We start from the raw sequence: 15,249 nt of genomic DNA on the forward strand, positions 1-15,249 counted from the left end.
GGTTAAGACATACTTGGGCATCTCATACTATGTCCAGCTGTAGGCCAGACCACATGGGCATCAAAATTTTGCTCCAGCATTTTCAAAACAGAGTACTTACTATCTCAGCTGGCATGGTTCTCTAAGTAAGGACAGCATAGCAACACGTCCTGGGAAGCTTCTGTATACCTTTTAGACTTTGTGTTTCCTATGTTCTTTTTACATGTATAACTTCCATTGTCTCTTTTCCCTGTTCAGGTGGGTTTACCTATCTTTTGCTCTTCACTCGATTCCTACTAACAATATCAGAAACAATATTATACATCCCATATGCCGGCATGAGGAGAAACTAGGTAAAATCTTGCAAATCATTCCAGGCTGACAATTCTATAAAACAGAAAAATGTAGTATGCTGTTAGCTGGGAATACAGCAGAGAAAGGTCTTCTGTATCTCTCACTAAGCAGAGATATCAAACTTGCCAAGCTGTAATGTTTTTCTTTGAGAAATCACTTTTTTGGTCTTTCCACAGACAGAACACTACTTTATAAAGCAGAATTGTTTCTGTGGTTACTCTCAGGTTCTGTTTACTAACAAAGACTTCACTCCGTTTGCCCACTCAAGACAGCAGATGTTTAGCACTGACATTGCAGAGAACTTGCTGCACCAGGCCAATTTCAATGAGGACAGAGCCCTCAGGCTGACTACAACTAATTCAGCGGTTAGGCAGAGGTCTCCAAAGATACTATGTTTTCATAGAGTTCATGGAAATAGCTTAGAAGAAGCAAGAAATCTTGTTAGCATCCTCTCTGAGACAAAGTTTACATGATATTTTCAAACTTAATTCAATATTTAAGAATCCCTACAGGAGCAGGCTAATTCAGATCAAACTAGTCATTGCATGTTGTGGTGTTCACTGAACAACAGATTTAGGAACGTGTGCGTGATGCTAAATACACACCTTTCAAATTACTTGTATTTTTATTCTAGGATTACCTAAAAAAAGAAGAATTGTTCCCAAGCAATCTGCAAACAGTAGTTCAGAAAACAAGTGACAGCTGTGGAACCAGTGACCACAACAGCTTCTGTACAAACTACAGCAGCAGAGACCGCGTTCTTAGATAGAAAGTGTTGAGAAAAGCTGGACTCTTCCTTCTCTTCGTCCCAAAATAATGTGGTCGCAGCACTCCCCAAGACAAGCAGCAGTACAGATCAAGATCTGTCACAGCCTCAGGGGACAAGAATCCCCCAGGTCCCTGCTAAATATCCCAACCACAGGTTAAACGCCTCTTCACATCTCCTGCTCCATGGTGCAATTCGGTCTTCCAGTTCTTCAGTTTAGCATAAATTAACTCCACTCCTTAAATACTGTCAAATCAGCACTTATACGTGCTCTCCTATATGTGCAGACATCACACAGCACTCTACTGCTCCACGCAAGCAATATTTGCTTTTATTGGCAAAGGTTTCTGCCAGTGAATCAGTCTGCTAGTGGAGACAGACCAGGAGCTGCTGCAGAAGACAGAAGCAAGGCAGTCAAGGCAGAGGTAAGTTGCTTATACATATGTGTTCATGGTCTCTTTCTCTGTTGCCTGTCTCCATAAAGATGTGCAGTTTTGCTTTTGTGCAGTTACTTGTCAGACTAGAGAGCCTGCAACCTTTCTGATCTGCAAGGTTGTTTTTATGCATCAAAGTGCATGTTTGCTAAAGTTGAGGAGAGGAAGAAGTCTTTGACCTGCACAAATGGGAATAAAACAGTAACTGATGGTTTCATTTTCTTCTACTCATGTTGTTTTTTTTCTAAGGATGTCATTGTGGATGCATGAAAATCTTGGTATTGAAAATGTATGCATAAATTGGACATTTTGTTTCCACAGTTTCAAATGCATTTTAGCTTTCCTTGTAAGCTAACCAGGAGATTCTGGTACCTGCTAGCCTCATTAACTGCCCTGGTGCTTTTCTGTCCCATTTACAGTGTATGTGAAAAAATATTATGACTCTCTCAAGAGTACATTGATCAATTTCTAGGAGGTTTAAAGCTTATTTTCATTACGTATCAGAAGTCTCCAGAAATGGCCTTTTGAATGTATCTTTCAAGAGGTCTTTTCCTCTACTTTTTTTTTTTTTTTTAATTAAATATTTCTGTTGATTCCAGTTTGCTATGGTAAATGCCGCTCTTTGGTGTTGTTTCATTAGCTAAAAAGAGTAGGCGGCTGTTCAAGGCTCCTACAATCAAGACTTTGCCACTGAAATTAACGAGAGAGTGCGTGTCAAGCCTTGGAGTTCATTGGCGCACTCTCTCTGATGTACAAAGCATTCATGTGGAAGTGCGTTAAAACATGCCAGCTAAGCCAGGTGACAATATAGCACATAGGAAAAAATATACCCTAAAAAGGGCAACAATTTAGCTACCCCATTGCATCACCTATTAGTACAAAATATATACTCTGTTTTTATGACCTGTCTGTTTCCCCTATGCTGATTACAAAGGTGGCTACAGCCAAAAACCAGGGCACTAACTAGATAGAACGCACTCTACAATTTCTATTCAGAAAAGCTTCCCTAGGACCATCAGTAAACTCCAAAACCCCACAAAAATGCAGTCTTTCCTCCAGGTGGCCAAGACACAGATTTACAATAGGGAGGACAGTATGTGAGAGAGAAAGGAACAAACTCATGGCACAAGCTAGCACCGATATCATACAAGCACATTCCCTCAGGTTTGTTTCACACCTTCCTCGAGCCCCTGACTCGCTCCTGGCCCCCGCTACATGGCGTGAGTTTTGGGCAGTCCATCTTCACGCAGGTACTTATTCTGGCAGCCCCTTGGCTGCCTTCAGACCTTGGGCAACCTTCAGGAGACTCCCCACTTGGATCTTCATGTGGAATTCCATGCCACTCTCTTCCTAATGCAAACACCCCTGCATGTGCTCTGTCACACAGCCCAAAGATGTGGTGCCTCCTCGTGCTGCTCTGCTCCCAGGGAATTGCCTTTTCAGCAGGATGCACAACACCCTCCACTCTGAATTCAAACAAAAGCCAGTACAGGAAGACTCGCAACCCTGAATGCTTTATGAACGTTGTAAGTTGGGTCACTTTCTCTCCCTTTCTTTCTAAAGCGTCTCCCCCAGTACCACTACCATCGCCCCATCACTAACAGCCACTGTCAGGAGGCTAAAAGTAGGACCCCTTCAAAGGGGTCCCTCCAGCATTGTGATCAGGAGCACCTGCCTAGAAGACACCTTGATGCTCCTATCCAAGCAGTCCAAGCTGCCAGAGAGAAGAATTCCTTTGCAGTGGAGGCAAAGGCTGGTTTCTAGTCTCAGGGGAAGCAAAGTCCTCCTCTTCTGTAACAGCCTGTTTGCTCAGTACAGTGGCAAGGGAGGATGAATCCCTTCTGCAAACTGCAGATTCTCACAACACAAAGTAATCTAAGACCCCGTGCTCTGAATCACCAAAGATTGCCTCACAATAGTGGCAAGAGTGTAATAGGTGCTGCTGTGAGTCTGTAATAGGAGATCCACCCTACCCGGATTGCCCAACCACACTTTGGCAAGAAAACATTCATTATGGCCCAAAACCCACAGTTTTCAGCACTTATACAGATACTGCTGCATATTTACTCTCTAGAAAGGTATGATGTGCATCAGCCTTGCACGGCATGGCAAACATTCTCCCAAAAGGTTGGTCACGCAATACAGTTCTGCTTTGTCCCATAATATGGGGTCAAATACCAGACCACTACCACCTAAGCGGGTCGGAAGAAGACTTGGATGCATCTTTTTGCAAGACCTGTAACATTTATTCTCAGCCATGGCCCCTGTGGCCAGGGGCCTTGCACTGTCATCACACAACAGCCCACATCCACACTGCTCAGCTCAGTTACCCTCCCAAACAGGAGAACTCGCGTGTTAACAAACTCTCCTTTGGCTTCCTACAGAGTGAAATTATCAGATATCATGGATACCCCAGTGAGGAATATCAAGTTACCACGGAGGATGGATACATTCTTGGCGTTTTCAGAATTCCTGCTGGGAGGAACAACCAAAACACAGGTGTGATACAGTTATAAGGAATGTCTGAGAGCCAACTTTTACATGGGACCCCCATCCTTCACCTTTGCACATGCAATGGCATGGTCCACACCTTTCCATCTCAGCAAGAGCACCTAGTCAGGAATGTGGCCTGAATTCTGTATACAGCTTAAAAAACTCCTGCAAAACCAGACTCTGCACCCTAGTTTTAACTACACATTACTTACTACTACAGCATAAGAAAATCCTCTTCTTTTACAGGAAAAAAGCCTGCAGTCTTGCTACACCATGGTGCTTTAGGAGATGCTACCCAATGGATTTCTAACCTGCCCAACAACAGCCTAGGCTTCATCCTTGCAGATGCCGGCTATGACGTCTGGATGGGAAACAGCCGAGGAAACACCTGGTCTTTAAAACACAAGACCTTTAAGCCCTGCCAGAAAGAGTTCTGGCAGTTCAGGTACTCTGTGGAGAAAGAATTGCTGAAGAAAGCAAGCAAGCTTTGACTAGCAAGTTTGGATAGTTAATATTGGGATGCAGAACCTTTCTCCTTCTGGTTATATGAAATAATTCCCTTTTGGATTATATGAAAACCCTACTGGTTTTCATATAATCTGACTTCAAGGAGGACATGCAACATCTAAGGAGACTGGACCAACTCTTTTCCTCAGATGCAGCCACTTCTGGGCATGTTAGGGGGGTCATAACAAGGGCTTGGCTATGTGATCTGGACAGGCTCTTCTGGAATCAGCACATACAGAAGCAAAGCTGGAAGTACACAGGTCACCTTTGTCGATACACAGTGCTAGTTTCTTTGAGATTTCCAAAACTGGGATGTGTCTGTAACCTTGAAGTCTCCCACCAGATACCATGTGCCAAGTGCAGACAGGAGTGGACACTACTCAGCTCAGTCTAGAAATCTGATCTCTCACAACTGATGTTAACTGAGAGAGAAACGTGTTTTGTAACCCATGCTAGTGAAAGCACTGCTTAAATTCAGTTCCCCAAGGGCTGCAGCTGGCAGGTGAAACTGGCACCTTCTCTGCAGAGAGTCCCAAGCATCAGGCAGCCTGGCAGTACACCTGTGTCCCTCTACCCCCTTCCCCAGCTCAAGCAAGAATGCAGACAAAGCGTGCAACCTCGTCTTTCAGTGGGTCCTGCTTGGTGCAATGAACAAAACTGACATTCAGTAACTCACACTATGGTAGCCGAATTGCCTGCTAGCTTTTTGTGTTTCTCCCCTGTAGCTTTGATGAAATGGGTAAATACGATATTCCAGCAGAGTTGTACTTCATCATGAATAAAACTGGACAGAAGGATGTATACTATGTTGGTCACTCTGAAGGCACAACAACAGGTAATGTTAAGACTGCCTGGGTACAAAACAGTTAACTTCACTACCTGAATGGAATATGTCTCTCTCTGTTAACTATCTTTATCATAAAAAGTTATTAAAGGAAGAAGTACTTTCTAAACTGACACTTGCAAAGTTTGGGAAACTTTTCTAAGAACAGTTCTATCTGAAACAAGTGAAAAACAGATGATCCAAAACCACTTTTAACTTCTGTACGTAAGGATTACTGATATATAAAAGCTATTATTTACCAGGTACCCTGTACTACAGTTTGCTAAGTATCCTTTCTTATTATGCTCTAAGCTTTTATTGTTGTTTTTTCATAGTCTTCCAGCAATCTGATGTTTTTGTTAAAGTTTCAGTAACAACGAGCTTTCATTAATCTCAGTTTTTAAGATGTATATGTTGAATCCTCATGGGTTAGATGTAAATGCTAATGCAACAGTCCATAAAACAGTTCAAACAACAGAAGACAAAAAAAAATAAAATTACTGTCATAACTTAATGCCAGACTTACTATTTAAAGCATAGTTCATCTATGACTATAACTTACCATATTACTATTTAAAAACAAATTGCCAGACACTGGAAATAAGAAAAGAAAGATCAATGCTAAAAACTTCTTTGTATTAGCACCTGCATATCAATATCAACTTACTTATGGTCTTTGAAAGTTGTTATTATGTATGATTTACATGTAGGATCCATGAGTAGATACTGGGGTTTATGCCATGGTGTGCCATTGCCCTTTTACAAAAATAAACTTGGAAACGGAGCAGAAAATCGGGGGAAATGGCATGTGACCACATTCTTAGGCAATTATTTTCCTTTCTTTTCATAAGTGCATTCTAAGGGTCTTTTGAACAACTCATTCAGGCCAAGACATCACTTTGTCTATAGATACCTGTGTTTTAGGCAATCAGTTAAAGTTTTCACCAAATCCATCAGTGGAGAAATTTGGACGTGTTAAGAAAACAGGACAGGATGCACCCTTTTTGCTTTTCCTTCCTTCCTTCCTTTATGTGTGCATTCACTCTCACCCAAGTTTGTGCTTAGTTTCAAGTAAAAAAGTTCTGCTCTTAACCTACCAGCTTTCAGAGAATTATTGTATTACTGCATGCCAGCATAAATGTATAGAGTCTTTTAGAGACTGCAAGCTGAAAAACTCATTATTTTATTACAGTTTGGGGAACTTAGAGGGAATTTGTATTAAGAAAATCTGATTAATGCATCTTCTCCCGTAAAAATGGCCTTAATGCAAAGTTATCAGTTCTTAGAAAATCAATATCTGGACATGCTCTAATGAACCTCCATCTTTAGAATGAACTCTGTCTCCCAAATAAAAGTTTCAAGAAAAAAACATTTTCCTTAGGTCTGCAGCAGAGACAACAAACAATGGGCTGTTAATCTAGTCTCACTACTTCTTTACTGCCTACTGCTTTTTTATTTAATTGGTCTGTAGAGATCTCTTCACTAACTGGACTTGTGTCTTCTGTGTTTGCAGGCTTTGTAGCATTTTCTACTTATCCTGAGTTGGCTCAAAGGGTTAAAGTGTTCTTCGCTTTGGCACCAGCAGCCACAACCACACATGGTACCAGTCCGCTGATAACATTGACACGTCTTCCCCAACCACTGATCAGGGTATGTCACTTCTCTTTCTAGAAGACATAATTGTCTGCTTTGTCTCTACTGGATTCTCTCAACCTGAACTGATATTAAGGGGGTGAGGAGTTAAGAATTAGTTCAGTGTATCAGACTGCTGACAGTGCTGGTAGATTTCAGACCTTCCATAGAGCTAAGCTGCAAGGCTTGACACGGTATCTCTTTTGGAACTTCTTTAACATAACAGGTATACTTTCACCATTATTTGTTTAAATCAAGTATTTTTGAAGGAAGCTCACAAATACCAGAATAAAAGGAGTCTAACATAGACTAAATCTTAAGGCTACTAAATCTAGCCTTAAGCACTAGTAGAAAAGGACAAATAAGGTATTTCATATCTTAATTTTATTAGACATGCAGTTACTTTATGCTTGTGAAATATTTACTTGCAAAATGATAAAGTAAACTTAAAGGGAAATACCTATTTCACATGAGAATTTGCCAATTCAATAGAATTTGCTGGGAAAGGTGGAAATCCTGCATGCTATACTTTATGTCAAACTGCAGGAGCACATGCTCTTTCTGTCCAAGCTGTACCCATTGTGTGACCATAGAGCATCCAGCTCTACAGCTTTCTCATTTGTCTGCTCCCTCTTTACTTAATAGCAATACTCACAGTACAGTTTGTGCATCTGCCGGGAAGAAATATTAGGGCAAAAAGGGACTTCTTATACTCTGCAGTCATGAGCATAGCCAACCGCCCTTTCTGACTGAGGTCAGTGCACTAAAACCAGATGGATAGTGACCTCCAGGACTCATGCCCAATAATAAGAAGCAGGAAGAACATGTGGTGTGCTCTTGGGAAGAATAAGCTTTAAAGGATACGGAGATGGCAACAGTTTCAGCAATCTTAGTTAAGAGGCAAGGCTATTAGAGAAGAAGGAGTGTCAGTTTTCTGCATGAAATATTCCTGCAACAAGGAAAAAAAAAAAAAGTTTTGCACTTTTCCTCCCATCAGTTACTACTGGGCTGCAAAGGAACTTTGCACCAGAATGAACTGCTGAAAGGGCCTCTAACGTGGATCTGCAGATCTCTGAGAAAAGTTTGTTGCGCTGCCCTCAGCTACCTAACTGGGGACCGCACACAAAGTCTGAACGTGGTAAGCATGTCCAAGAACACCTTAATACAAGTAAAGCTAAAGTAACTTTGAAGGAAAATAATTTTTCTGCCTTATGTCTGCATACAGTTGCAAGGACATAGAGAAATGTGTTGGTGTTTTCAAGTAATGCTAACTAGGACCTCAGCTAATGATGAGATGTGCCACCTGACACATTCAAATCACACAAGGAAGAAAGGTTGAATTCAGAATGGTCCCATCTTGCAATGATGTCCCTCAGTGTCCCTTCTTCTGGGGCTAAGCCAAAGAAAAGCTGGACAGATACCAAAGCTTTTTAAAATGGAGAAATGGGTGGAGAAAGACCTTTTCTCTTTTGCACAATTCATATTTCCTTTCCTAAATAGGAAGACATCCAGACCATCTGAACATAAGAGCTTGTTTCTTTATGGTCACTATACATCAAAACATTTCCAGCCAAAACTCAAAGCTGTTTCTTCACACTTCTCTCAACAGCAAGATCTCAGTCCTTTATTCTAGCTGCTACCTTTCTTTCTCACAGATCTTCCACATGTCTGTTCTCCAGTGGCCTTTGATCTCTCATACTCAGACTATTTAACAAGGGTTCCCATAAAAAATCTCCCACACATATAGCCTCATTATGTTTGAGCAGTCTATTAACAATCCTCCTTTACTGATTAAGCGCAGCACTATTTAAAAGCATCATACAAAACGTAGAAACTGGGGAAAAAAAAAAGCCATACACACTCCTCAAATGAAGTTTTACATACAACTAAGCACTAATGAGGGAAAGAATTTCCCAAAGGGATCAAATTCTACATACTCATTCCTGTTTGGTATTTGAAGAATATCATATTAAAAAAGGGGTTTTAACACAGCAGCATTGTGCTGCTCAGGTCCTTCACAGCTTTATTCTCTCACAACACTGGCTCCCTGCCTTTATAACCCTTCTGATTTCTCTCCAGAGCCGAATAGACACATACGTGGGACATTCGCCTGCTGGAACATCAGTACAGAACATTATTCATTGGCATCAGGTATAACTGCATGCTGACATAGAAACAGACTCTTACTACTGCTTTTTGTGCAAGCGACAGCCTCCAGGGAAGTCCAGCAGCGGTGGATCTGGGAAAGTGCCCGTCACATCTTCTCACGTGCTGCCGCGAGCACCTGCCACAGAGGGAGCACTGTTTCCCAGGGCTCACCAGACCATTACCTGAATTGCCCCTTTGGTATCAGGCACTGCGATTTCCCCAGGGCACATCAGGCCTCGCTGCATGTTGGGCTCTAATGGCTTCCAGCCTGCATCTTTATTTATGAAGACATTTGCCTTGAAAGCTGCAGAAGTGAATGCAAGCATGGCCTAGGCACTTGGCAGGCACCAGGAGGACAGTGGAAACTTGAGCAGCCAGGGCGTGAGCTAGACAAAGAAGTGATCCAGCTTAAAGCTTTTCTCCCAGAGGGTTAAGTGCAGCCTGGATCACCTCCCAAAGCCAGTTAATCACACAAAGGCTTCTGCAGGCGCAACAGCAAAGTGGGGAACTGCCTCTTCTGCTGGTATCTACACCACTCTCAGACCTAAGCTTGTTCTGCTTAAGCTCCAAATCAGATGAGGGTGAGAGAGTCAGCTCAGAAACACATCACTGCACGTTCACAGAATCATGGCCACTTCTGCCAACACTTAATATGGTTTTAAATATATGCATGCTCCTGCACACACTCCTGACTAAAATTCCCAGGATCCAGATGACCAGCACCCACATCCAGAAAACAGAGACAAGCTAGCAGGTTTCTATCATATCCTCAATTACTTAAAGGTTTGGATAAAAAAAAAAAAACAAACTAATGCACACACATTTTCAGTAAGACAGATTATTTTTTTTTTCTTTTTTTTTTTACTTTTAGACAAAATATATTCAAGAGGACAACAGTTTAGTGTTAAGCCAATCACACCCTTCTCCCAACAGTCAAACTCATGTAAGAAGTACAGAGCCTCTGGAAATGTCACCACCACTGTGAGCAGTCCAGACAAAACAGACACACAAAAGACATGATGTGTGAGGAGGCATGATACGTTACACTAGACTAGTAATAGCCCTGACACGTTCTAGACATTCAGGTCCTCTTTCCGTGTGACAACTGAGCCCAACTCTGCATCACGAACAGGGACCCCAACTTTAGTTATCTAAGGTAGTCAAGCAAAATATTAATAACAAAACATACCAAGGGTGGCAGCTGAGGATCAGGAGAGAACGTTAGCAAGGGGGAAGGTGATGAAGCCACTCACCCTACGATCCATCCAGTACCCTGGGAAGCCTGCAAGCAGAGGAAGGGGTGGGAGTAACTCACAGTCCACTGCCTGAGCCTTGGCTTCCATCACAGGCAGGAAAATGCATCCAGCACTCTGCTCTGTCCCTTAACATTTTCGTTTTATCTGTCCTTGTTACAAAATTAATAGGTAACACGTGCAGACCGATTTCAAGCTTATGACTATGGCTCTAAGGAAAACATGAAGAAATACAACCAGGTAAGGTAATACGGTTTCCCTGAGCATTCATCCTTGGGTCCTGGCAAAACTAAGAGCAGAAAAATGCAGATTTTTAGCACCTTGAGTGCTACAGAAAGAGGGAGAGAGTAGTCTGAGATAATGTTTCACCTGAACCTAATACTCATAAGTGTAAAAGTCTGTTCACAGACAAGGCACAGACAGTTCCTTGCAGACAGCTAGCAGAAGTTCATTTTGCCTCCCCTACTGATGCAGGGATGTGCCCAACGACATGTCAATTTACCTGCCATTCCCAAAAGGCTAAGAGCCACACCAGAGTCCTAGGACTGGATGAGTATGGAGCTCTTCACTTCCCAAAAAATTGTCAAAAGCTGCCTTTCAGTTAAACAACACTGGCAAAAAAAAAAAAAAAAAAAAGTGGGACTGCATCTCTTACCTTGATTTTGGATTTTGGGAAGCTACTTACCATGAAAATAAAACAGAAGGGATGCTTCAGTACAGCACAGTAGAGATGAGTGCTGTTGTGAACTAATGTATCCTCTACAGAAAACAAGGAAACAGACAAAACTTGGTTACTAGCAGCTTTGGTTACTGCCTAGTCAACAATCAGAAATGCTGCGCTCCTCCTGCAACACTGATAACTTGCCTAACAATTTGTTTAGATTTTATCAGATCAGTTGACTTATAGTGAGCTTTTCTGCATCAGGGCAAGTTATTTTATGGGTGGTGTATTATTTTACAGGTGGAGAAAGATTTCTCAGTCATCTTCCATTCACACATGTGGTCTTTAAATACTTAAGTTTGAATTTTGGAATGGGTAGTGTTTTATTCCTAATACTTTGAATGGTCAGGAAACTGACAAAAAAATCAGTCAATGAGAAAAATAACAGAACCACCCTTAGATAATAGGGGTCAATTTAAAAGCATCTTCTGCATGGTCCCTTATCACCCCATAGACAAATAACCATCTTGCATTAAGCCATTTGGCTCAGGGCTCATAAGATCCCCATTCTACTCTTCCATATTTCTTTGATTTCTGCTCTGATGATAGGCAAGGCAAGGAGCCTCACTGGCTATTACTCAGTCAGTAGCAACACTGTGCCTGAGAGACAGTGTCAAGTAAAGACTGGAACAATGCAACTAACAGTCTTTCACGCCATGCCCCATAAAAGCATGAAGAGGACCCTACACAAGCCAAAAATGGACACACATGAACAACAGCTCTGCAGTCCTTGCCTGATAAACACAGACACTGCTCTTTCTATATCCCCACCCCTGAAGGCCACGAGCAGGCGTCAAACTGCAGGACAACTCTCAGCCATGCATTATAGAAAGACACAGGAATAGGATGGATCATTCCTTTTCATGGCAGGCAGGGAATGGGGTTGGGGAAATAGACACTAACATGGTGGCCCTGATCCTTACTGTTTTATTGTAGTGAGTGCAGAAGGGAAAGAAAGAGAGATGCTTGCACAGAATCCTTTTTGTAAACACAACTTCTGATACAACAGCATTCACTCAGGTCTCCTCCCTTTTTTACAGTCTGCTCCTCCTGCGTACAACATAGAGAAGATAAGCACACCAATTGCTGTTTGGAGCGGTGGACGTGACAAATTTGCAGATCCAAAAGACATGGCAAAGCTACTTCCTCGGATTACTAATCTCGTTTACCATGAGCATTTTCCTACTTGGGGACATCTTGATTTCATCTGGGGCATTGATGCAACTGAGAAAATGTATTGGAAAATCATTGAAATAATGAGGAAACACCCTTAAAGCTTCACACAGGGAACTCATTCATCCAGTAAACCCCCCAGATTACTATTTAGCAGTAGAATATGGGTATAGGGATTGGTATAGGCCTTTACAAACCACTGTAGATTGGTTTGTAATTTTCTTACACTGTTTTCCATAATGTTACATTATTTTGATGACTGGAGTCTCTCTGAGGAATTCAAGTTATATGGGTATGACCACTGAAAATACAAAGATATTAGAAGGAACACGCCAGGGATCACTTATTTTGCAAGATTGTAGCTTTTATAGGACTGATTTTGCTACAACTAAGATTTCACTTTCTCTTCCCTTGTAGATCAATACCACATACTCCACCTGAGACAGAGGTGTTATCCCATGAAAACCCCAAAATGGGATATACTGATTTCTCTGTTGAAGTATTACTGATCTTTGTTTAAATTAAATCATCTGTCCCCTTGACAGAGTGCTTGGCCTGTTTTCCTCTCCTCACATTACCAACATCAGCAATCCAGACCCAAAAGACCTTCAACTGTAAGAGTATCCTGGCATCTAAGCAGACAGTGGTTGGCTTTAATGGGCCAAATGCCAAGGAATCCAAATGCAGAAAACCTATGTCAGGTGGACATCACTTGATGGTTGGACAGATGCAGATATTTGCTCACCCTAACATTAACTAATGGTTTGTTCACCTCCTGACTACAAAAAGCACAAACATCTTCACGCTCATAACCTGGCAACTGAGGATTGAGGAAATGCAGACACAGCAGCAGCCTGCACTCAAAGGACTACAGCATCCATCTCAAGAAATATTCCTGGCACTGAAAGTAAAGCAGTTGTTTCCAGTTCTTCTAGCTTCTCAGTTCACCGGGTTAGTGCATCCTGCCTGCTCACCTAGAAGATTAATCCAGCAAGTGAAAGATCACATCAAAGCGTTCATCATTACAGGCCAAGACAGGGTAGCTCAGGTACTGTGGGTGTTTCTGGGTGGGGGCTTAAGCCCACATTCCTCAATCAAGACTTGTGGCAAACGAAACCCATTTGATGATGATCTGGGAGATAGACATCAATATATAAGCACAACATGCTTGTCTCATGCACTATAGAAAACATATGCTGAGGAGATGACACATCTTGTCTAGCACCCTGTGGTACCATTGGGAACTGAGCTTACAACTTCTGGAGAGGTTCATAGTCCAAGAGACAGAGATTGCGAAGTGGCTGCTCTTGCCTACACCACTTTATTTATAAACCACAGTGTCCTGACCACCCGAGAGAACTCAGAACAGACTGAGCCCACCTACTCAATGTAGCAGGGCAGACCTGGCATAGGTCTGAAGGGAGGGGGAGCAGGACCAACAATTTCAGCTTAGGTAAAGAGGAAGCAAGCGCCTCTTTGAACTGCCTGGCAGCAAAGCCCTTCACCTCTGCTCTCACTCACACTTCTGCAGCACCACCTAACATTTAGACAAGATGCACACGATGAACCTGACAGCATGATGCCGCACAAAACGTATGATAGAAGGGAGGGAAAACAGAGAATCGCAACACCAAACTCCTTCTGCCCTCACCAGAGGTGCCTTTTCCCTGCCATAGAATCAGGGCTAACCATGAATTAACTCAGGTTCTCCATGAACCAGAGCACGTGGCTCTGCCCAACTGCAGAAAGCAACGGGCAGACACTGGGGACTGCTGTTTCTAGGGAGATGAATGAAGAGGGATCTAGCAGTTCCTTAAAACCTGGTTGTGTGGACACAACTCTGAGATTAAGCTCACTCAGCTTGGAAGCAGTCAGCAACGGGAACTCCAGGACATCAAGTTCAAACTTCTCTAGAGGGCCTTCCTGTGCTGTGCAAGAAGAACGAGCCACAGACACACCCTGCAAGAGGTTACAGGGAAGCATTCAGGTCAGTGACAAACACTGCTTGGGAAAGAACACAACATGCAGCGCGTTCCATACAGAACACCTAAATCAGCCTAATGTTCAACCTAACATCACCTCTGACCTAACTGAGTTTTACAAAGGATTGCCAAATTTTCTAATGGAAGACAACAATTTCCAAGTGCTCATCAGATAGGCTCTCCACTTGCTAAAGTTTCCTGCAACCAGACGTTGTCTTCTTATTGCCATCCATCAGGAATGCCATGCTGGAATGGCCAGTGTCTGGACAACAGGAACACTTACCCCTTACACTTCCCCTCGGAAGACTATTAGCTGCCCAGAAAACGTCCTTGCGGCACTGTAAGGGTCCCTTGCACCTCTGCTTCAGGACAGGATTAACTCAGCAGCCCCACTGAACACAGAGAAACCCCTCCATGGCATGGACTGGAGCCTGTATTTTATAACACTTTCAGCCAAACTCAGTAAACCACTGGTGTTGCATGAAAAATCCAAGATAACAAGGTAAGTGTTCAAAGAAATAGGATTATTGTTGCTTGCCCAAATCAGTCCTTCCTGTTCTTAAAGCCAGGACCAAGACCTGTTGCCCCACACCACAGCCACCAGCACTGAGTCGTACTTCAAGGCTGGGACGCCAAGCAGCCAGAACAGCCACGCACACAACGGAAGGAAGGAAAGGAAATGCCCTTGCCATGCCTGGGGGTGCAGGATGAGCTAAACACAAGTATCTTAGACCACACCTAGACTTCATGTCCAGGTTTGGGCCCCAGGAAAGACATCAATATGATCAATGTCTGCTGAGCAAGTTCAGCAGAAGGCCACCAAGCAGGTCATTCAAACTTATCATGGAGCGACTGTTGTGTAGGCTAGACATTCCTAGCAGAGATCTGGGCCAGCCCACGGCATGGCCTCTTCAGAAACCCAGGCTGACAGCCTCTCTTCCTACTGCAATCCCCTACCTCCTCTGCCTTAGGGGAGAAAGTCCC

The 15,249-nt window shown here is 42.8% G+C and overlaps 2 protein-coding genes across 2 annotated transcripts in view; one reads left to right on the forward strand and one right to left on the reverse strand.

The window, feature by feature from the left end:
• ANKRD22 (ankyrin repeat domain 22) overlaps positions 1 to 15,249 on the reverse strand; it is a 32,554-nt gene that overhangs the window by 16,275 nt on the left and 1,030 nt on the right. The gene's annotated exons all lie outside the window — the stretch shown is intronic.
• LOC104013157 (lysosomal acid lipase/cholesteryl ester hydrolase-like) lies at positions 2,928 to 12,384 on the forward strand. Its single transcript, XM_087764505.1, has 9 exons — positions 2,928 to 3,059; positions 3,918 to 4,032; positions 4,273 to 4,471; positions 5,259 to 5,368; positions 6,870 to 7,006; positions 7,986 to 8,126; positions 9,068 to 9,139; positions 10,561 to 10,629; positions 12,151 to 12,384. The coding sequence occupies exons 1-9, from the start codon at positions 2,928 to 2,930 to the stop codon at positions 12,382 to 12,384; spliced, it is 1,209 nt and encodes a 402-aa protein (XP_087620631.1).

This window comes from Nipponia nippon, unplaced genomic scaffold (assembly GCF_047370975.1).
Source record: "Nipponia nippon isolate SJK-2023a ecotype South Korea unplaced genomic scaffold, ASM4737097v1 scaffold_3, whole genome shotgun sequence".
Taxonomy (NCBI): Eukaryota; Metazoa; Chordata; class Aves; order Pelecaniformes; family Threskiornithidae; genus Nipponia; species Nipponia nippon.

What these genes read in the sequence shown, in the direction of transcription:
- LOC104013157 (XM_087764505.1), top strand. Translation starts at nt 2,928, where the DNA reads ATGTGGTGCCTCCTCGTGCTGCTCTGCTCCCAGGGAATTGCCTTTTCA. An exon ending in CTGAATGCTTTATGAACGTT is followed by an intron (nt 3,060 to 3,917) that starts GTAAGTTGGGTC and finishes GGCTTCCTACAG; the next exon opens with AGTGAAATTATCAGATATCA. An exon ending in GAGGAACAACCAAAACACAG is followed by an intron (nt 4,033 to 4,272) that starts GTGTGATACAGT and finishes CTTCTTTTACAG; the next exon opens with GAAAAAAGCCTGCAGTCTTG.